The sequence below is a fragment of the Peromyscus californicus genome, unplaced genomic scaffold, assembly GCF_007827085.1.
Source record: "Peromyscus californicus insignis strain IS unplaced genomic scaffold, ASM782708v3 Scaffold_21__1_contigs__length_65335640, whole genome shotgun sequence".
Lineage (NCBI taxonomy): Eukaryota > Metazoa > Chordata > Mammalia > Rodentia > Cricetidae > Peromyscus > Peromyscus californicus.
In genome coordinates, this window is record NW_026294514.1 from 13342445 (window position 1) to 13365965 (window position 23521).

The window sequence follows — 23521 nt, forward strand, 5'->3', positions numbered from 1 at the left end:
GGAAAAAAAAACAACAGTAATGGTATCATGTGCACCCTCTAAGAATAGCACAATCTAAAAAGACATTAAAAAGGCCTTGTGACATAACTAAACACTTGATTCAGAAGGCACCCCAGTAACTCCCATTGCTTCAAAGTCACTAAGGTCATTACTGTACAGTACTAAAGAAATACTCAAGCAAGAAAATCCTATCTGGGGCATTTCTCCCTAGAAAACTAAAATGAAAGGAGCTCTAGTACGGTTTTTACAAATATTGTTTATTTTAATGAAGCTGGTACAGACGATGTCCCTTGAAAACCCATGTCCCAGGCCAAAAAGTACAAACAGAATCAAAAGGAGCAGTGTCTGTTGCATACCCTTCTGCATGAGTAACTTTATCACTCACTGCTGATGGAAATGACAGCTTCCCCGGGCTCTTCAGACGCCTGTCGTACTCTTAGGACGCTTTCTCTCTCTCCAGTGAAGCCATCTTTGGAGTTAGTTGTTACTCTCACTGTATCTGTTATCTTGACTACAAACGTGATATTCTTCTTTTGGTCCAGACCCTCAGATTTTAAAAGTAGATTCAAGCCGAGGAAAGGTCATTTTCCCACAGTTCAGTTCTCTGAAAGACTTCCATCTCCCACTGAAAATCACAGTCCAGGAGTGAAGCAACCACATGCTAGAACTTCAGGGCCAACTGGAAGGTCCCAGGAAAGCTCCCACTGGTCGCTCTTTTTATCGTCACAAACCTGAAAATGCACAGTCCTGAAAAGAGTGGCCTCTCTGTGCACACATGAATTCTTTTAAAACAAGAAGGGCAATATTAAGGGATCTGAGGTCTGATCACCAAAAATCAGCACAACAAAAACAACCAATAATGAATATTGAACACTAGAATTCAGATTACCAGATGTTCTAAAGAGATGGAGTGCCAGTATTCAATTTTCATTTTGAACACCACATTACAAAAGAACTATTTTCAAAAATAAAAAAGGATTGAGGGAAAAGGAAAAAAAATAAAAAGAATTATCTAAACCCTCGAATGACCCCCCGTTTGTTCCTGATAAACTTCAATCACATCTTCTTCCTCCATTCCAAGCTGAAAGAAAAGAGAAATATGTTAACACTAAACTATAAAAGCAACATTTTTACATTGGCTGCAATTATGTGGTCACTACTTTAAAGTACAAGAAGATACAAGTATCATCTGTAATTAATAACCCTCTAAGGCTTGGAAATGGAAGTAAGAGGGTAAGAAGGAGTTCAAGGCCATCAGTAAGTTCCAAGCCAGCCTGGGCTATGAGATTGTCTCAAAAAACTGGAAGAAGCCGGGCATGGTGGTGCATGCCATTAATCTCAGCACTCTGGAGCCAGGAGGCAGGCAAACAGATCTCTGTGAGTTTGAGGCAAGCCTGCTCTACATAGTGAATTCCAGGACAGCCATGGCTATGTAGAGAGACCCCGTCTCAAAACAAAAACAAGGCCAGGCGGTGGTGGCGCACACCAGGTGGATCTCTGTGAGTTCCCAGGCCAGCCTGGTCTACAGAGCGAGATCCAGCCAGGACAGGCACCAAAGCTACACAGCAAATATCACCCCCCCCCCCCCGCCCCACCCCCCCACCCCTGCCTTGGAAAAAAAAAAAAGATTTGTTTTCAGCTGGGTGGTGGTAGCCCACACCTTTAATCCCAGCACTCAGGAGGGGGAGGCAGAGGCAGGAGGATCTCTGTGAGTTTGAGGCCACCCTGGTGTACAGATCAAGTTCCAGGACAGCTAAGGCTATTACACAGAGAAACTCTGTCTCAAAAAACCAAACCAAACCAAAGATATATCCCTTGGATCTGGAGTTACAGATGATACATTATGTGGTGCTGGGAACTGAAACCAGGTCCTCTGTATGAACAAGTATTCTTAACCTCCGAGACCCAAGGAAAAAAATTTTTTTTGTCCCCAGGTTGTTGCAATAGGCTTTGGACCTACCACCCTCAGGATGCCCATGGTAGAGAAATGACTCCCACATATGCATCATGACCCTTATGAACATGTGAACATACACGTAATAAATATAAATTTTAAAAACTGTTCCTTCTTTTCCTTTTATTTTGGCGCCAGGGATCAAATTCTGGGACACTTGCATACTAAGTACATGCTCCATCTCTGAGCTATAATCCTAACCCTTTCAATCCAAAATCTTACTTATTTCAAGTCTGACTCAGAAAAGAAATCATACTTACTTCTTTTGGAGTATGATTATCAGCAATTCTCTGACCTTCAAAGAGAAACCTGAGTGAATTCATTGGAACTCCCTTAAAAACGAAAAAGAAAGTGTGTGTAAATATCTTAGGTATAAGTAACTATGATATACCAAAAACAAACAAACAAACAAACAAACAAAAAGGCTTAACAAGCTACAAAGGTCATAACTTAGACCACCAAGTCAAGCCTAACTACCATATAATGAGAACTCATTATTTGTTAGGAAGGCTATCCTACCAAGTACTTTATATGCAGTCACAATGCTCTTTGCATAGACTCAATAAGGTATTACCACCTCATCTCCATGTTACTACTAGGGAACTTACAGCCTATAGATAAAAGAAGCTAGCTAAGAATTTTAGCCCAAAATGATTGATGAGCCTACCCTCCCAACCACTGCTATACTCGCGCCCCCCTTAAGTCTGAGCTAGCGTAAGGGAAAACAAGGAACTGCCCTTACTAGCTTATAACTATATAAGCAACACTGGTTTTAAACATCAAATCCCAAGAATTTGGTAATGCAAATGGTAGCTAGCTAAGGCACAGTAGTACATATAACAGAACAGGTCTAAATGCCACGAAACATGTGTGTATTTTCCAACCATTTCAACATGACAGCTAAAGCGGAGATGACTCACTTAAAGGAAAGTAACTTCACTACAAGTGCGAATCAAGAATCACCTACTTAGCCGGGCGGTGGTGGCGCACGCCTTTAATCCCAGCACTCGGGAGGCAGAGCCAGGCGGATCCCTGTGAGTTCGAGGCCAGCCTAGACTACCAAGTGAGTTCCAGGAAAGGCCCAAAGCTACACAGAGAAACCCTGTCTCGAAAAACCAAAAAAAAACCAAAACAAAACAAAAAAAAAGAATCACCTATTTAAGGACTAGAGAAATGGCTGGCTGCTCTTCCAGAGGACTCAGTTTCAATTCCCAGCATCCACTTGGCAGCTAAGTGTAATTCCATTCCTGGGGGATCCAATGCCCTCTCGAGCATCTGAGGGTACTGCATGTATATAGTGCACAGACATACATGCAGGCAAAACACCATACACGAACAAATAGAATTTAACTTAAAAAAAAAAAAAAAAAAAAACCAAACAACTACATCTGTGGGTGTTTGAACACTGTCCCTGAAAAAAAAATTACAAAGAAATTAAAACATACTAGATGCCGGGTGGTGGTGGCGCATGCCTTTAATCCCAGCACTTGAGAGGCAGAGGCTGGCGGATCTCTGTGAGTTCGAGGCCAGCCTGGTCTATAGACTGAGTTCCAGATCAGCCAAGGCTGTTACACAGAGAAACCCTGTGTGGGGGAGAAAAAAAAAATACTAGGAGGCAGAGGTAGAAGGATCTCTGAGTTCCAGGACAGCCTGATCTACATAGTGAGTTAAAGGACAGCCAAGGCTGTGTAAGAGACCCTGACTCAAAACAAACAAAAAATTCAACCTTGGTTATCTCTGATGTTTTGCTTTTAGCTTTATGAGATAGTTTCATACAGCTCAGGCTGGTCTCAAATTTCTTATGATAACCTTGAACTCTTAACCTCTTCCTACATACATCACCTCATCAGTGTTAGGATTACAGGTGCACCTCATACACAGCATAAAGTACATTCTTACATTCGTTTTTATTATATGTATGTGTGTATATGTGTATCTGAGGCAGGGTCTCACTATGTAGGCCTGGCTATCCTGGAACATTTTTAGCTGAAGATTTTATTTATTCTTGAACTTTCCCCCAAATTTTTATTATTTGTGAGTATAAGATGTATTATGTGTTAATGTAGACAACTATACACACACACAATTATATATTTTAAATTTCAAAATATATATATTTAAAATTTTGTGTTCATTGGTGTTTTGCCTGCATGTATGTCTATGTGAGGGTGTCAGAAGCCCTGAAACTGGAGTTATAGACAGGTATGAGCTGCCATGCAGGTTTTGGGAACTGAATCCAGGTCCTCTAGAACCACTGAGCATCTCTCCAGCCCTCACACAGATTTTTTTTTTTAAGGAGATAATTCCTTGAAATATCTTGAAATATGCTTGAAAATATGGTATGTAATTAGCAGCAGTCTATATTGTGTATAAAGGAAAATATTTTTAAGTATTTTTTATATACATGGATGTTTTGCCTGCCTCCATGTCTGTGCACACGTCTGCAATGCTCACAGGAAGGCATCAGATCCTGCAGGACTGTAGCTGCAGACGGTTCTGAGCCACCAAGTGGGTACTGAGAATCGAACCCAAGTCCTTTGGAAGAGCAGTCAGTGCTCTTAACTGCTGAGTCATGTTCCCAGCCCCAAGAAAATATATTATAAGGCCTAAAACTCATGGTTAGAAACACAGGGAAATTTCACAATAATCACAAAAAAGACTTGCTTTTAGTGTTATATACAGATACAAACCATCAAGGCAAAAATATTCAGTCGAGCAGTCAGTAAAAGTGAGTTACTTTTCTCTGTCTTATTAATTAAACTTTGAAATGGGGTCACAAGAGGAAAGAAACAGTGTATGATTAATGACAGATAACATTAGGGTGCTTTCCTTAAGTTTCTAATGGTGAAACAGAATGGCTTTGAACAACCTTCAGTCAGCAGCTTCTGCAAAGCACTGTATGGAGCGTCCCAATACACACCTGTCTTTGACAGTATGACTCTTTGAGTTTCTTGAGATGTGTTGTCATTTTCACTTTGAAATGTATCTCACTGCTATCCTAAGGAGATAAAGGGAAACATTATTCCTTCTTTGTCTAGACTACTTAGTTAACTTCAACCAAATTACTTAATTACGCCTTGTCACTTACAGTTTTCCACCAAAATATTATTTTTAGCATTCCTAACTAGTTTCATTAAAAACAATCTAATCAAATTCCAAGTTACTTTTTAGCAACCTATTATAAAAAATTAGTAAAAGAAATATACTTTAAATGTTAATATGAATTTGCATGTCAAAGAATGCATTCCTTCATTATAGAATATCCATCAAAATAAATACTGAAAAATAAAATGAACTAAAAATAAATAAATAAAATGAACTGCCACAAATTCTCACAAGCTATCAAAATAAAACATACTATCCCATTCATACCAACTAAAGTGTCCCTGAAGGGGGTCAAACCTAGGAGAAAAATATAAACTTTTTTTTTTTTTTTTTTTTGGTTTTTTTTCGAGACAGGGTTTCTCTGTGTAGCTTTGGAGCCTATCGTGGATCTCACTTTGTAGACCAGGCTGGCCTTGAACTCACAAAGATCCACCTGGTTCTGCCTCCCAAGTGCTGGGATTAAAGGCATGCATTGCCACCACTGCCCAGCAAAAAATATAAACTTTAAAATAACATAGAAAACCTTTTCCTACCAAAAAGTGACTCAAAGAAGCCAGTTTCTCTAACATGAATAAAAACTTCAGTAAGGAGCCGGGCAGTGGTGATGCACTGGGGGTGGGGGGGGTGGGAAGACTTCAGTATGTCAAAGTGAAGGTTTGGGGCTAAGCATGTCACCCAGTGGTGCACTTGCCCGGCATACATATAGCCTTAGATTCAATCCCTGGTAGGCTGCCTCCTATTGAAAGAATTTGTTTAACTACAGATACTTTTCTTCCACCCAGATTGTCAAGCAAATGATCAGAAAAAAAAATACTAGCATTTGCACTATCATAAAATTTCAAAGCCAACCCTTATGAATACACATCATAGCCACAAGATACTTAATAATGTGTGATGATAATTTCATAAAAAGATTGAAATATCTACAGCATACCTAATACAATATAATTCCTAGCCAGATATGGTGGTTCATGTCTATAATACCAGCATTTAGGAGGACAAGACCAACCTGGAGGGCTGGAGTTATGAGCAGTTAGGAGCACTTATAAACAATAAATTTTTTTTATAAATAATAAAATTTAAAAAGACCACCTAGATTATACTGTGAGTTCCAGGATAGCCTGGGCTACATGATGAGATTCTTTTTTTTTTTTAAAGGAAAGCCAGGCAGTGTGGCACATGCCTTTAATCCTAGCACTCGTGGGAGGCAGAGGAAGGTGAATCTCTGAGTTTGAGGCCAACCTGCTCTACAAAGTGAGCAGCTTGGGCTGCTCCAGGACAGCTAGGGCTGTTACAAAGGAAAGCCTTATCTTGGAAAACAAACAAACCAACCACATTACTTCCGGATGAATTAATGAACTAACATTAAGATATTTTCTCTTTATACTTACTTATCTTTTGCCGTGCTAAAGACTAAACCCAGGACCTTGCAAATACTAGCCAAGCACTCTAACATGAATGAGCTACTTGTCCTTTCTCTTCAAAGACAAGGTCTCCCTCTATAATCTCAACTGGCCTCAAGCGCTCCATCCTCTTGCCTCAGCTTTCAGAGTGCTAGGATTTCAGGTATACTGTATTCTCTTCTTTATAAAAAGTATTCTTCCCTAATTTACCAGTTAGGAAATCTGTACTGTAAAGCAAATTTTAACTGGGAAACACACACACACACACACACACACACACACACACACACATCAAGATCCTACGTAATAAAACTTAACTACATACAATAAGACACAAACAAAAATTGCAACACACTGGTGAAAATAGTCACCACTTAGGAGGTAAAAAAAAACTCTAAACCAGCCTGGTACAGCAGTCCATGGCTATAATCTCTGCACTCAGGAAGTTGAAGCAGAGGATTGGTGTAAATTTGGGGCCAGCCTGGGTTATATAAGAGGTTCCAGGCAAGTCTGAATGAAATACAAATAAAAAGAACCCTTGCAAACTAATAATTGTTTTGTTTTGTTTTCAAGACAAGGTTTCTCTGTGTAGTCCTGGCTGTGCTGAACTCACTCCATAAACCAGGCTGGACTTGAACTCACAGAGCCACCTGCCTCTGCCTTCCAAGTGCTGGAATTAAATGAGTGCACCACACACACACATAATAATTCCCCCTTCCAGGTTAAAATGTCTGTTGGTGCTGTCCTTATTCAAACCTTTTTTAGGCAGCCATATTCAGATTTCATGGATGTAGTTTCCCTAATATGTCTAGAAGATGCAACGTAATCTCAATCTCACAGCAGACATCCTGTTCCTCTGCCTCTTCCAGCCTCTTTTCTTTATATTAAGATAGGGTCTAAGTCCCAAGGCTGATACTGAATTCACACAGGCATGGCTTGAAACTGAGAGCCTTCTACCTTAACCTTAAGTAGCTGAGATTACAGATTGATTATGAGGCTCAGTAAAGACGGTCTTTTTAACTAATGGCCTAGGAAATACTCATACAAAAATAACTTGATAAGAAAAGATGTAAACCTAAGAGCTAAACTATTAAATCCTTAGAAGAAATCACAGATGTTAAGTCTTTGCAAGCCTGGATTAGACACAGTTTCTTTTCTTTTTCTTTTTTTTGGGGGGGGAGGGGGTGTTAGGGTTTTTTGTTTGTTTAGTTTGTTTTTGTTTTTTTCAAGACAGGATTTCTATGTAGTCTTGGCTTGTCACTTTGTAGTACAGGCTGGCCTCAAACTCACAAACTTTGCCTGCCTCTGCCTCCCAACTGCTGGGATTAAAGTGCGCCACCACTGCCCAGTTTAGACTACAGTTTCTTAATTAGAAGCAAAAGAAATACACAAAATGGGCTATGGCAGCACACGCCTTTGATCCTAGCACTCAGGAGAAGGATCTCTGGGAGTCTGAGACCATTCTGGTCTACAGAGCTAGTTCCAGGGCAGCACAGAGAAACCCTGTCTCAAAGAAACAAAATATGCTGTAAAGTAACCAAAAAAAGTGAAGACATAACCCAAAACTAAGAGGATGTTTTTTTGCTAATCATGTATTTAGTAAAAGGTTTACTACCCAACATATTTTAAAAAATTACAACTTAAAAGTAAAAATCCAGCTTTTAAAATAGGTCACAGCTCTAAACAGACATCTAAATGTACTCAGACGCTCCCCTGGTGGTTGGCTCCTCATTAACTTAACTCAACTTGGAATCACCCAGAAGACACACCTCGGACTGTCTTTAGAGGTCTGTTTCCAAGAGAGGTCTAACTAAGTAAGGAAGAAGACCTACCCTGAAGTGGGGGTGGCACCTCCCTGGTGGGCCAGGGTTCTAGACTGAGTAAAAAGGGAGAAAAGAGAAAGCCAGCTGAACTGTGACGCTCTCTCTCTGCTTCCCGTCTGGCACCACACACAAGTCACTCCTGCCGCCATGGCTGCTCTCTCCTGACAGATTTCCTCACTCATTCCCAACTGCAGGCCAAGGAGAGTGCCAGGCGATGACAGACGCCTTTAAACCCAGCACTCAGGAGGCAGAGGCAGGCAGATCTCTGAGAGGTCAAGGTCAGCCTGGTCTACCAGTGAGTTCCAACCAGCCAAGGCTGTACAGTGAGTGCTTCTCTCAAATGATGGTGGCGATGGTGACAGTGGCTGGAGAGACAGCCAGTGGCTAAGAGCACTGGCTTCTCTTCAGAAAACCTGGTTTTGACTTCCCAGCACCCACACAGCAGCTCACACTGTAACTCCAGTTCCATGCAGGCAGTGCAGACATATATGCAGCCAAACGCCCACACACATAACACTTAAAAAATAAAATAATTTGAAAACAAAGAAGGGTAGAGGGTAAAGAAAGGTTCAGTGGGTAAGACAGCACAAGCCTGAGGATCCAAGTTCAGATCCCAACAGGAACACTAAAAAACAAAGGCCAGGCTGAACTCCAGTGCAATAGGAAAGAGTCAGGAGGAGCCCTGAAACTAGCTGGTCACCAGCCAGCTCCAGGAACAATGAGAACTCCGATCTCAGGGGAGAAGGAGGAAGAGAAACAGAGCAGACACCAACATCCTTCTCTGCCTTCCACTGTATGAGCACAAGCAACTGAGTGTGATGACTGCATGCACACATACCACACTCAAAGTCGTACTAGAAAGAATAAGAAGATTGCTGGGGATAGACATGGTTCAGTGGTAGAACACTGACCTGGTCATGTGCCAGGCCCTAGGTTCAGTCCCCACCACCATTACACACCGACATGGACACATAATAAGCAGACCCCCCCCCCCCAAAATCTGTCACAGTGGCACTGTTCTCACACTTGGAAGAATGTGGAAAACTATCATATTTTGATGGTAAGAGTGTATCATTTCACTAATTCTGATCTAATAAATAAATAAACAACAACATGCCAGGTGTGGTGGTACATTTTTAATTCCAGCACTTGAAGAAGCAAGAGCATCTCTGAGTCGCAGGCTGGTCTACGGAGTAAGGTCAAAACCAAGCAGGTCTCTTTTACCCCCCCAGACAAGTGTACAATAAGGGAAAACGCAACTTTTAAATAACGTGTCTTACCTAATGTTTTTCCTGTTTTTATACACCAAAAGAATGTTAAATGAGCAGGGTAGTGATGGCGCACGCATTTAATCCCAGCACTCAGGAGGCAGAGCCAGGTGGATCTCTGTGAGTTCGAGGCCAGCCTGGGCTACAGAGCGAGATCCAGGACAGGCACCAAAGCTACACAGAGAAACCCTGTCTCGAAAAACAAAACAAAACAAAACAAAAAAAAATGTTAAATGAGAAAAATAATGAAACTCACCTGTCCAATAACTTTGAGTTTAATGTATTCTCCTTCCTTCTTATCCCCTAAATCCTCAGTTGAAGGTTTTGCCTCCTGAAAGAAATTTCCAGATTAAAAATTCCTAAGTACTCTGTTCTCATGAGCACCCATTACTTTCCCCCAGGTAACAGACTCTGCACCTGAGATTACAGACAGCATTTATTTCCCCAACACTCAATTACTCTTCAAACTTCCCGCCATTCACTAAAGATCAAGAGATTTTCTCAATCATCATATCCCACAGTAAGAATTTAACACTTAGCCCTGTACTGCCCCCCCACCGTAAGGACTTAGGACAAAGCGATGAGAAAGCACGTTTCTAACACTCAGCTCAGCAGGTGATAAAGGTGCTGCGGTCAAGGTCAAGAGGCCGTTTGGAAACTCCTCGTGCCCTAAGGAGCGCGTCCTCCTAGAGCTCTACAAAACACTCTAATCCGAGAGTGTTCTCACAGCCTGTCCTGAGGCAATCTGCTATGCCAAGATAAGTAAAGGCAGCACAAGCAAAGGCCATTTAGACAGGACAATCAAAGGGGAGAGTACTGGTCTAAACACTGAGTCACAATGAATCAGTTTCGTATTGTCTGAAGCATCTCCACCCACGGCTGTATATAGGGTAATAAGCCTGATGACAGCTGGGACAACAGAAAGGGGCGGGGGAGACTGGACGGGAACCTAGGAGTGAGAAACTAAGAAAAAGGAGGAGACTCACGGAAGACAAAAAAGATGTGCAAACTCAGGGGGTGGGGATTTAGCTCAGTGGTAGAGTGCTTGCCTAGCAAGCGCAAGGCCCTGAGTTAGGTCCTCAGTTGGGGGAGGGGACGGATGACACACACAAAAAAGATATTAAAGAAAAAGATTTACAAACTCATTTAAATAAAGGAGTACTGCACAGCAAGTGAAATTAACAGAGTAAATTGGATGAGAACATCTCAGCACAAAGCACCTCTGTTAAGTCATTCTTAGTGAAACAGTGTCCTGGAAAATGTCACCAACAGTAGGTAAAAGTACCCACACACACACACACTTTAGTTCAACCACACTTAAATATTTAAAATATTCTTGCTATTTGTACTAATTCAAACAGCTACTCCAGCCAGGTAGCGAATCTCTTTGAGTTTGCAGCTAGCTTGGTTTAGAGTTCAGGGATGGATACACAGTGAGACCCTGTCTCAAAAGAAAGAAGTTAATCCACACTTCACTAAGAATTAGCACACTGAGTCAGGTTTGATGACACACATCTTTAATCCCAGCACTCAGGAGGTAGAAGCAGGCAGATTCTGTGAGAGGCCAGCCTGGTCTACAGAATAAGTTCCAGGACAGTCACACTGTTACACAGAGAAACCCAGTTTTGGGGGGGGGGGGGGGAGATGGGGGGGAGGATTAACAAACTGATTTTTACAAGTAAAGCAGAGAAACTATCTATACAGCACATGCCAGTACAGTTAAAACTACTAAATTCTTTGACATTTAGAAATGAACAGAACACAATTCCAATAGCATAGGAAATAATTCCAAGAACTGACAAATGGTATTGCATGAAATTAAAGTTTCTGCACAGCAAAAGAAAACAATCAATAGAATAAAAAGAGCCTATGGAGTGAGAGAAGCCTTTTTCAATTCCATATCCAAAAGGGGATCACTATCTACAATCTATAAAAAGAAAAACCCCAAAAATCAAATATAACAAAACCCCACCCAATTACTCAATGGGTCGTGTTCTCTCTCAAAGACTGAAATTCAAGTTTCTATGCATAAAGGGACTCTGAGAAGGGTGGAAGAGAGGATCTAAGGAGGGGAATAACAAGAGAGGGTGACAGTATATGTATTATGAAAGCAGGAGGAAAAGGACCCAACAGGAATAGAGGGGAGACAAAGAGAGCAGTGGGTCTGGGCAGGGGCAAATGCACAGATCTGTGTGTATAAAAATAACACTCACATGTTATTAAGTGTGGGGAGGGGGAAAGTGAGTAAGATTACCAAGATCAGTGCAGAGTCTGAGGTGCTTAGATGACAGAAGAGACAGTAGGTACAGGGTGCCTGGTTCTCATCTGCTTTCAATGCTGGTGAACTGAGTATCACGGTAGCAGGCAAAATTAACGTCTTTAGTCATAGTATTTCACCTGGAAACTAGAAGACTATCTTCAAACACTGTCTTGCCACATTTCTATGAATTTATAGTCATAGTACAGAGTTGCTTCTTCCTGCAAGTATCTAGAAAGCAAAAATCTTACTCTGCGGTGAAGGGCAATAAAAGGCAACCAAACCCTGAGACCTTTAAGGGGAGGAGAGTTGCCGGGCGGTGGTGGCGCACGCCTTTAATCCCAGCACTCGGGAGGCAGAGCCAGGCGGATCTCTGTGAGTTCGAGGCCAGCCTGGTCTCCAAAGCGAGTTCCAGGAAAGGCGCAAAGCTACACAGAGAAACCCTGTCTCGAAAAAAACCAAAAAAGGGGAGGAGAGTAGTGAGAAGTTTTGTTTAGGTTAGCACAAAAGAAGATATTCCAGTATTCTCTACGTTAGGATAGCTATAGAAGATACTCAGAAACAAAAAGAATCCCCCCACCTCTCTCTAATCAATCATCCACAGAACTCTCCTAAAGCACAGCTTTCCTGGATCCTATAATACTCAAAAAGCATAAATGGCTTCCAATACCTTCAGGTCTAAAAACAAACTCCACAACATTTCAATCCATACATCACTAACCCCATTCTCATTTTTCCCTCTCCATTCCTTTTAGTAACCCAAGAAATCTGTTCTCTATTTGCTAATGTCCGCCATCTTTCCTACTGCTGTGACAACCACCACAAACAAGGCAAATAATAAAAGCAAGCATTCAACTGAGTTTACAGTTCCGTGAGATTAGAGTCCAGGATGGTGGAACAAAGGTCAGGTGGCAAGACCAGCATCTCAAACCACAAGTAGGAGACAGAGTGTGCACTGGGAATGGCTGGGTTTTTGAAACCTCAAATCCACCCCGTGACACAACTCCTTCAATAGGGCCAGACCTCCTAACCCTTCCCCAACAGTCACCGACTGGGGGCCAAATATTAAGAAATATGAGCCCATGGGGGCCGTTCTCATTCTCTACCTACAGATCAACTGAAGTCCAATACTGCAATAGCATCCCAGAGCCACAGACAGCATCTCCCAACCACTACCTTCCACTACCGCTTCCACTTGAGTTCATATACATCCTACACTGGCCTCCGGACCTGACTTCTCTCCTGTGTCCTTACATATCGTCACAACTTTCACGAGTCAGTATTTGCTATGGGCACACGTACTCTACTAGCTGTCATCTGGGGGTATGCATCACACTCCACTCAACACTGCCCTCACCAGCGAGTTTCAACTGGACTCCTTACTGCTAAATCCAAAGGGCACTCACATTTCTGCATCTGTGGCTTCCAATACTCCACCATCTTCCATCTCAACTGTTTCTTTAAACTCTGGCCTTCAGTCCTGGCTGACTACCTCTTAGATAGCATGCTGATTAGTTTTTGTCATCTTGTCACAAACTAGAGTGCTTAGGGAAGAGGAACCTCAATGGAAGAACTGTCCCCATCAGAACGGCCTATGGACAAGTTTGTAGGGCATTTTCTTGATTCAGGAGATCCCACATCCTTGGGCAGGTAGTCCTGGATCGTACAAGAAAGCAGGCTGAGGGTTGGGGATTTAGCTCAGTGGTAGAGCGCTTGCCTAGCAAGCGCAAGGACCTGGGTTTGGTCCTCAACTCCAAAAAAAAAAAAAAAGAAGAAAGCAGGCTGAGTAAGCCATGGAAAGAAAGCCAGTGAGCAGCATTCCATTTCTCCAAGACCTCCGCTTCACAGTTCCTGCCCTGGCTTCCCTCAATACTGAACTGTATGTGACTTGGAAATTTAAGGAGGGTCTCTGGTTTGGTCAGTATTTTATAATAGTAACAGAAAGAAAAATGAGAGACACAAATACTAACATCATCCTCTCCAACCTGACAACTGCAGAGTTCACACACTTTTATCCAAGGGCCTGAATATCTACACTTGATGTCCCTTGGTCATGTTAATTCCTTTTTCTGAAAATCAAAATCAAAAACAAACTACAGGGCTGAGAACATAGTTCAGGGGCAAAATACATGCTTGGTGTGCAAAAAGTTCTGAGTTCAACAGTACTAAAGCCAGCAATCACAACAACAATTAAACAAACAAAAAGCCTCTCCCTGGATTCCCAATTACAACAGTTACATACACTCATCTGAGTACAACCAACACTGAGATTATCTTTGGTTTCTCTTTCTAAATCTCCGACATAATCATTCTTCACTGTGACAATTCGGAGTGGCTCTGAAGCCCATCTTATTCTCCACGATCACTGAACCACTATGGAATGGACATCTCTACCACTTGTGCAACTGCCTTAACGCAGTCATGTACCTTCTCACGGACTTTTTTTTTTTCTTTGAATTTTTTTTTGCGATAAGGTCTCACTATATATCTCTGGGTGTCCTGGAACCCACTATGTAGACCAGGTTGGCCTCAAACTCAAGAGATCTTACCTGCCTCTATCTCCAAGTACTGAGATCACTATGCCCACTGGCTGTCTTTTTTTCTACTGATAGTCTAGAAAATAGAAAGATAGACAAAAGGAAGAAAAAAAAAAAAACAGAACCTGTCTACAATAATCTTGGTGTTTTGAATGCTCTCTTTCCTTCTGTCCTATATTTAAAAAAAAGGCAGCCAATACAGAATACAGCACACTAGTTACACAACAGTGAAAGCATTCAGTTTAAGTCTGGGACAGTAGGTCATCAAAGAAAGGACAGTTCCAGGGAGCAGACTGATGTGGCTGGCAAGAATACACAGCCCACAGAGCAAAAAAAAGTCATGACAAATTTTCAGGGCTGAATCACTGAGAGACTGAACCCTCCTAACTGGAAAGGTAAAGGAATTTACTGGGAACTAAGCACTGTAACTCTGCTCTCTAAGGAATAGCATGGAGACAGGTGGCTGGTTCTGAGAAGTGACTTAAACTGGAAGATATGGAAAACATAAGAATTTGCATTTATTCATCTATTGATTGATTGATTGATTGGTTTTTCGAGACAGGGTTTCTCTGTGTGGCTTTGCGCCTTTCCTGGGTCTCGCTCTGTAGACCAGACTGGCCTTGAACTCAAGAGTTCCACCTGCCTCTGCCTCCTGAGTGCTGGGATTAAAGGCGTGCGCCACCACCACCCAGCGAGTTTGCATTTATAAATGTACTAAATTCATACTGTACACCTTCACAAAGATGTACTCTGGTAGTCAGTCCACAGACAATTCAGTCACATGGACAGAGCATCTCATTTAACCAATCTGTCACTGTCCTTTCAGCCACACAAGGATGGCTAATTCTTACTCAAAGAGGAGGGATTCTTGAAAAATACTAAATTTTTGTTTCCTTTTTGGTTTTTGAGACAGGCTCTCTCTATGCAGTCCTAGCTGGACTTTAACTCAATAGATCCTCTCCTCCTGCCTCTGCTTCCTAAGTGCTGGGATTAAAGCAGTATGCCCGGCTCATTCTTTTTTTTTTTTTTAATTTATTCTATGTGTATAGTTGTTAATAATATTTATTTTATGTGTATAGGGGTTTGCCTGCACATATGTCTATGTACTACATGTATGCAATGCTCACAGTGGCCAGAAGAGGATGCTGGATCCCTGGAAACTGGAGTTACAGGTGGTTGTAAGCCATCATGTGTGTGCTGGGAATCAAACCAAGGTCCTCTGAAGAGCAGTCAGTGCTCTTAACCACTAAGTCATCTCTCCAGTATCTATTCATATAATTCTTTTTTTTCTTTTTTCAGAGCTAAGGACCAAACCCAGGGCCTTGCACTTGCTAGGCAAGTGCTCTACCACTGAGCTAAATGCCCCTATTTATACAATTCTTGATAACATTATTATCTTCCTTTTGAAAAGAAGGTACAAAACCAGGCCTGGTGGCACAGGCCTTTAATCCCAGCACTCGGGTGGATCTCTGTGGTTTGAAGCCAGGCCAGTCCACACAAACAGTTCCGGGCCATCTAAGACTACATAGGTGGAACCCTGCCCCTCATCAAAAGAGAGAATGGTGGTGCATGCCTTTAGTCACAGCATTCAGGAGGCAGAACCAGGCAGATCTCTGAAAAGAGAGAGCAAGAGCAAGCCCATTAGGGAGAAATAAAAAATAAAAGAGAAAAGCAGAACACAATATTGTGGCTATTATTAAAAGAAATAAAGTCCTTCACAGGAAGTTTGCTCTGAGATTGTGGATTGTCTCTCCTAGAAATGTCAGAAGCTACACACCCATTAAGTGTCATCAATAGGGCTGCTACTGTGGATGAGGGAGGGGGAGCTCAAAAGAACAACTAAGAACTACTAAGGAGTGTCAAGAGGAAAACAGTCTTCCCCAGGAAAGAGCACACCAACTGGATATTCAATACCAAGTGGTCAGCCCTGAAAACATACATACTAGTAACAGTGTACAGACTGCAGGTTGTAATTTATGTAATTAGGAATGCACACAATTAAAGAAAAAGAGGCCACACATTTGAAAGAGCAAGAGGTGCGTGCTAGCAGGGAGGCTTGGAGGGAGGAAAGGGAAAGGGAAAATGATGTAATTATAATTAAAAACAAACTTAAAAGCCCTATTTAACATGAATGCCTGAGAATGGGTTCAAAACTAACATGGGATGGGGCAGGATGCTGTGGATTTAAAAAATAAGATACGAACATATTAAGTGCACTGCATACATATTTACATTTTCCATAACAAACATTTTTCAAAAGCTAGACAGTGGTGACCCAAGCCTTTAATCCCAGCACTTGGAAGGTAGAGGCAGGTGGATTTCCTAGGAGGCCAGCCTGGTCAACAGAGTGAGTTCCAGGACAGGTGAGGCTACACAGAGAAACCCTGTCTCAAAACAAAACAAACCAAAACAAAATAGAACCATTATTTCCTCATTTGTAAATGAGACATGAAATAATATAAACTTTACTTTCTACATTTTCTCCTACCTAGTACACCAAAGCAATCTGTGTCTATACTTGTTTCATGAGGAAAACTAGCAACATACTTACTTAATCAACCTAAGATCTATCAGACAGTCTATTATTCAATCCAAAAGCAATTCTGGAAAAAAATTACTAGAAGCAAGTATCATCTGGATTATGTTTAAAGCAAGTGTATACTAAATGGGTCCTCACAGATGTAATCTCAACACTTAGGAGGCTGACAGAGGAAGACTGCCACAAGTTTGAGCCCAGCACGGGCTACGATGTAAGAACCTGACTCAAGACAAAAAAGGCCTACATGACAACTTTAATATACTTCAAAAGGCAGACCACTCTATCTAAATGTCTTGTAGTAAAAACCGACTGAAATGTAATATAGCAATAACATTCAGTGATATACTCACAGGAGGCTAGAGAAACAGCTTAGCAGTTAAGAGAGTTTGGGCTTATGCACAGTACCAGAGTTCAATTCTCTAACAACTAATTGTAACTCCAGCTCCAGGGACTCTGGCCTCCTTAGGCATCCAAACACATGGGGACATATAAATAAAAAAATTTAAAACAATAAACAAAGAACTACTGTGTGTGGGCTAGGAGGATCAGTAAATAAAGCACTTGCTGCCAAGCCTGACATCCTAAGATCAATTCCTGAAAACCACAGTGGAAACGGAGAACCAACTCCACAAAGCTGTCCTCTAAGCTCTTAGTGAGCTCAGGCATGTGTGCATGAATACACAGACACACACACACCACCAAAAATAAGTAAATGTAATAAAAAGTTTGAACTACTGTGTTGTTTTTCTTGTTGTTGTTTTTGCTTTTTCCTTTCTGGGGAATTGAGACAAGTTCTCACTGGATTATAGACTTGTGGCAACATTCAGCTAGTCTGTGTATTTTAAAATACAGTACAGTATTACGTAGGGTGTGGTGGCAGAGGCAAAGGCAGGAGGATCACTTCGAGTTCAAAGCCATCCTGGTCTGTCTCAGTATAATAAAAGAGCTACATGAGCTCTTGATCTGGTGTAGATGTCTTCCATCTGTACATTTCTATGAACCTTTAAATAACTGGCCCTAGATAAGGCAAGAGAACATAACTCCACCCTTCCTCCTTCCGTCCTGTCTTTTCCTTCAGATCCTTATTAACTGCAAAAAGGTAACTAAATACAAAGAGAAGAGTCAAGGAGAGGAAGAGGAGGAAATCACAGCATAGCTTTACAGATACATTGCAGGAATATCCAAATTTGGTTTTGTTTTGTTTTTTGAGACAAGGTTTCTTTGTGTAGGCTTGGCCATTCCGGAACTCACTCTGTAGACGAGGCCAGACTTTCTCTGTCTTCCAAGCGCTGGGATTAAAGGCATGTACCACCACCACCCGGCTGAAGTTATTCTTAATGTGCTCTTCTTTTCTAGCCAGAACATCTAATTTTTGTTTGCTTGTTTTTTTTTTAAGACAGGGTTTTTCTGTATAGCTCTGAATGACCTGTCACTGTGTAGGCCAGCCTGGCCTCAAACTCACAGAGATCTGCCTGCCTCTTCCTCCAGAGTACTGGAACTAAATAAAGGCACGTACCACCACTGCCCAGCTAGAGTATCCAAATTTTGAACTACAAAACTAAGGTGATCAATAACATTATCTGTGTGACCTTGCCTACAATCTGTTAAAAATTGAAATATCACCATTACCTATAAAAATATTCACAATTTCAGGGAATTCCAGAAGGGAATGCTGAAGAAGTTTTAATAGACTATTATCTACAACAATCCCAATGTATGGTTAGAGAGACGGCTCAATGGTTAACAGCACTGGCTGTTCTTCCAGAAGACCCAGGTTCGGCTCCCAGCACTCACATGTGGGCTCACAATCATCCTTAACTCTAGTTTCAGATTTGATGCTATCATGCCCTCCAGAGGCACCAGGTACGCACACGGTGCACATACATACATACATACATACATACAAGCAGAATACTCATACACGTAAAATGAAATCTTAAAAAACACACACACACACACACACATTAGAAAGCTACTCATGTAAGGATTATTACATCTGAGTGTTATAACAAAGCTAACCCAACTACTATGAAGTATCACAATTACTTGAAAAATGTTTTACTTTCAGAGTGTGCTGGTGCACACCTTTAATCCCAGGAGCCAGGACTACATAGGGATCCTGTCTCAAAACAAACAAACAACCATAGTTTTACAGTTTTGAAATTTCAACGACTCAACTGTGAATACTCTAACCATAACTATATTATTTCAATATACTATAAAATAGTTGTTATAGTCTAATTGAAGTGCTTCATTATAATCGGTTTGTAATATCTACTAACACCACCTCACTCAGTCAGAAAGATGACAGACTATACAGCACTCCTCTCCTAGGACATGGAATGCCTAAGGTATCCACCACTAACTAGATGCTAAAGTTAACTGCTATAGTTTAATATGTTCTATGATATGAATGGTATACAAAACTAAACATTTTAATACACATCCATTTCTTATTTTCCTGCAAATTCAAGCTGTTGCCAAGATCAGCAGATTAATAACAAGAACCTATAGAGAACACTGCAGAAACAAGAGCCATCAGAGCAGCAGGAATACAAGTCATGTGGTGGACTGAAGAGAACTCCAAGTCCTTTCTTACTCCTATTGGGAAATGACAGCCATCTTTCCCATGAATCTCGGCTGACCTTCATTTGACTGATTGATAAAATAATACAGGACCCACTTCCAAAGTCAGGTGACAGAAGTTTATTTCCAACTGGGTTGATTTTTTTCTTCTTGTTACAATGAAAAACAAGCCGGGAGGTGGTGGCGCACGCCTTTAAACCCAGCACTCGGGAGGCAGAGGCAGGCAGATCTCTGTGAGGTCAGCCTGGTCCACATAACAAATTCCAGGACAGGCTCCAAAACTACAAAGAGAAATCCTGTCCTGAAAAACCGAAAGAAGGAAGGAAGGAAGGAAGGAAAAAATAGTTTTAACTAGACTCTAAGAAAGGAAGAAGAGAAAATACTGGTTCAAATTACTTTTTTTTTTTTTTTTTTTTTGGTTTTTGGAGACAGGGTTTCTCTGTGTAGCTTTGCGCCTTTCCTGGAACTCACTTGGTAGCCCAGGCTGGCCTCGAACTCACAGAGATCCGCCTGGCTCTGCCTCCCAAGTGCTGGGATTAAAGGCATGCGCCACCACCGCCCGGCTCAAATTACTCTTATCCCTTTGATATTATCCTTCTAGTTTTGATGAAATGTGAAATTAGACTAAGCAAACTTCTATTAATGGTTATAGGATGATCCTCATCTTTTGGGATAATCATGTACCAATGATGAGACCTATAGTACTTTCTCAAACAAATAGTTGTCCACAAACATACTAGACGGTAATGAGATTGCAGGAAAGTATTTTAGCTGGACAATGGTGTTGAACACCTTTAATCCCGGCACATAGGCAGTGGCAGGTGGATCTCTTGAGTTCGAGGCCAGCCTGATTTATAGAGCAGTCCCACGACAACTAGGGCTACACAGAGAAACCCTGCCTTGGAAACAAAATATCCTCTAAAATGGTAGCATACGTTTTCTTTCAAGTCAAAATTCCTATAAGTAGCACTATTTCATACTGTTGCCTATTGCTTTAATGCGCAGCTCAATTAAAAAGATTTGTTTTGGCCGGGCGGTGGTGGCGCACGCCTTTAATCCCAGCACTCGGGAGGCAGAGCCAGGCAGAGCCAGCCTGGGCTACCTACCAAGTGAGTTCCAGGAAAGGCACAAAGCTACACAGAGAAACCCTGTCTCGAAAAACCAAAAAAAAAAAAAAAGATTTGTTTTGCAGGTATAGTGGTGCCTTTCATCCCAGCACACGGGAGGCAGAAGCAGGAGGATCTCCGTGAGTTCCAGGCCAGCCTGGTCCACATATTGAGTTCCAGGACAGCCAAGGCTACACAGTAAGACCCTATCTCAAAACAGAAAAAGAAAAAGAAAAAAGACTTGCTTCCATTTTCATGTCATGTTTCTAAAAAACTTCACTGAATACCCATGAATAATAAGTCACACGCCAACTAGCCAGGTATGGCAGCATAACTCTAATCCTAACTACTCTGCAAGGCTGAATGGAGGAGGAGTATTCCAAGTTCAAAGACACCTTGTGCTACAGAGTGAAGTTCAAGACCAACCGAGGCAGCACAGTGAGACTAAAAGGAGAGGCAGGGATAGAGCTCAGAGGTATAGTGCTTGCCTGGCATCGACATGTGTGAGGTCCCAAGTCCAATGCCCAGTAACCCCGGTGGGGTGAGTACTACAGCCTAGTGTGGCTTCACAGATCCCCTGAAAACAGCCTGTGTCCTCCGGTCCTTTTTTCCCCTTTCTTCATACTCTTAAATGACGTGAGTTCAAACCAGAGCAAAAGTAACTCTAAAATTTATTTTATAACTCTTTCTGTACATTGCCCTTTCATCAGGCTAACATGCCTTCCAGTTCCTTCCAAAATAAAAAGCTGATGAAACTAAGCATTCCAAAGCTCTTTCCTCCCTTACTTGTAACTAAGTAAACAACTGTGGGGAGATGTTCATAAAGTCATTCCTATCCAGATTTTTAATAAGTAAATCAATCTACATATGGGTAGGCTATAAAAATAAAAACACCTTGGCAGAGGCAGGCGAATCTCTGAGTTCAAGGCCAGCCTGGTCTACAGAGCGAGTTCCAGGTCAGCCGGGGCTACACAGAGAAACCTGTCTCAAAAAACTCAAAAAATAAAAAAAAATTAACAGTTCAACTACATTGTGGAATTGAATAAGTTTACTGAATAATTATCACTATAGATATGTCAAAAAATACTTTGAAAATTCAAAGTCGTTTAAGCAAACAAAAGGAAGACCAGAAAAAACCTTATGTATTAAAAACTACCCACAAACGTGGTAAACAAAAATAGGATGAAGAAAAACTTAGGTGGCAGTACTCCTATTTGAATGCAAATTCTTGACACTAATACTGAGACACAGCATTTTACTATTGATTGGCAGCTTTCTGTAAATATTCTGCAACTGTACAATACACATACAGTTTTTCTCTTTTCCTCAAAAAAATATCACCTGGAAGAGGGAGTATGGGGATGCATCTAATCAAGATACGTCGTTTATGTGCATGAAATTGACTGTATAGGGGGAAAAAAAAAAAAAAAAGATGTGCCCTTTTTGAAAAAGTATCACTCATCTGCAGGCCAGTGCCCAGACGAAAAGGCTCACTGGTGGTGATGCTCTTAAACACTTTCGTTGTTTCTCGGTTATTCTGAGCGCTCCAACAGCTAGAGAGTGGATGGACCAATCCCGAGTAAGAAATGGAAAGTACAGAAAAAGAGCCGACCGCTCCGCACCCCCAGATGGAAAAAAAGAAAAAAGACTCAGAAAGGGAGGCGCGGCGGCGGCGGAGAGGCCCACCGGGCACACACAACGGGACGCGGCGTCTTCTGGGTTCCGGGTGACCTCGGGCAAGGAAGGCCCCCCTCGCCGTCGCCGCCCCCCTCCCCCCACCGCGCGCGCCCGATTCCCGAGGAAGACCAGGCAGCCCAAGTGGAGTCGAGCCGCTTTTCGGGGCCACCTAACCCTCCCAGTCCGGGATTCTCTCCCGTTACATAACTAGGCCTGGGGGGGGGGGGGGGGCCCTGCATCTGCCATCACCAGACCTCCGATGGGAAACACGGCCGTTTCCCCTTGGGTGGCTCCCAGGGGGCCTGGGGTGCGGGCCTGGGCCGCCCCCCCCCCCCCGGCGGACCCGCGAGAAACCGGGGAGCCCGTCGCGAGAGCCGCCGCGGCGCCGGGCAGCGGGAGAGGGGGGAGGGTGCGGAGGAAGGCGGCGGAGGGCGGCGGAGCCCCGGAGCCCCGCGGGGCCCAGCTCGGCCCGGCGCTCGCTCGGCCTCCCTCGCGGCCCCCTCCCCCCGCCGCGCCCCCTCCCCCGCGCCGCCGTCCTCCCCCCCCCCCCCCCGCCCCGGGAGGCCTCCCCCAGCCCCGCGGCCCGACAGCCCAGAGCCCCGAGGCCCCCGGCCCCGGTACCTGGTCAGACATGGTGACGGTGGCTTCACCCGGGGTGGGGGGGGGAGAGATCTCCGCACCGCAGCGGCCTCCGGCAGGCAGAACCGCACTCTGAGGTTTACAAATCTGTCTCTTGCCCCCGACAGCACAACACCGCGGCGGCAGGGACTTCCGCTGCGTCTCGCGTCACTTCCGCCGCGCGCCGGGGAGAGTTTGGGAAGACGGGAAAAGGAGGCGGGAAAAGGCCCTGGCGGAGGTGGCCGTCGCCGCGGCGGCGGGGTTGGGGTTGGGGTGCGGGGGTGGGGAGGTGGGGGGGGTCCGGCCTGTAAAAATGGCCTGCCCCGGAGCGAGAGGACGAGGCGGCGTTCCGCCGGCGGGAGAACTGGGCCGTCTGCCCCAGCCCCTGGGCAGACCAGGGCTCCGCCACCAGGCTGAGGGTTCGGGGTCAGCCTGACACCCTAGACTCCTCCCTCCCTCCCTCTCGGACACCTTGCGCGCTGCTGAGGGCTGAGCCAGGGTCGTTCTTTGTCTCTCCCCCGTCCTCGCCAGCCGTCCCTACATAGAGTGGATGGCCAGTATAGTATTGTTATTAACCTCCCCTTGCTGGCAGCCGGCGCACGCGTGACCTTGATTAAGAACCACAACGAAAAGACCACCCCTGAGGAC

The 23521-nt window shown here is 43.2% G+C and overlaps 1 protein-coding gene across 1 annotated transcript; it reads right to left on the reverse strand.

Annotated features, from left to right (window-relative positions):
* Positions 1-236: 236 nt before the first annotated feature.
* Sumo1 (small ubiquitin like modifier 1) lies at positions 237-23042 on the reverse strand. Its single transcript, XM_052749549.1, has 5 exons — positions 22877-23042; positions 9810-9884; positions 4875-4952; positions 2215-2286; positions 237-1081 (listed from the first exon to the last, which is right to left on the reverse strand). The coding sequence occupies exons 1-5, from the start codon at positions 22886-22888 to the stop codon at positions 1013-1015; spliced, it is 306 nt and encodes a 101-aa protein (XP_052605509.1). The 5' UTR covers positions 22889-23042; the 3' UTR covers positions 237-1012.
* Between the last annotated feature and the right edge of the window lie 479 nt (positions 23043-23521).

Coding starts and splice junctions, on each gene's coding strand:
- Sumo1 (XM_052749549.1), bottom strand. Junction 4,953..9,809: donor AACTCAAAGTTATTGGACAG/GTGAGTTTCATT, acceptor TTATCTCCTTAG/GATAGCAGTGAGATACATTT. Junction 1,082..2,214: donor ATAATCATACTCCAAAAGAA/GTAAGTATGATT, acceptor CTTTTCTTTCAG/CTTGGAATGGAGGAAGAAGA.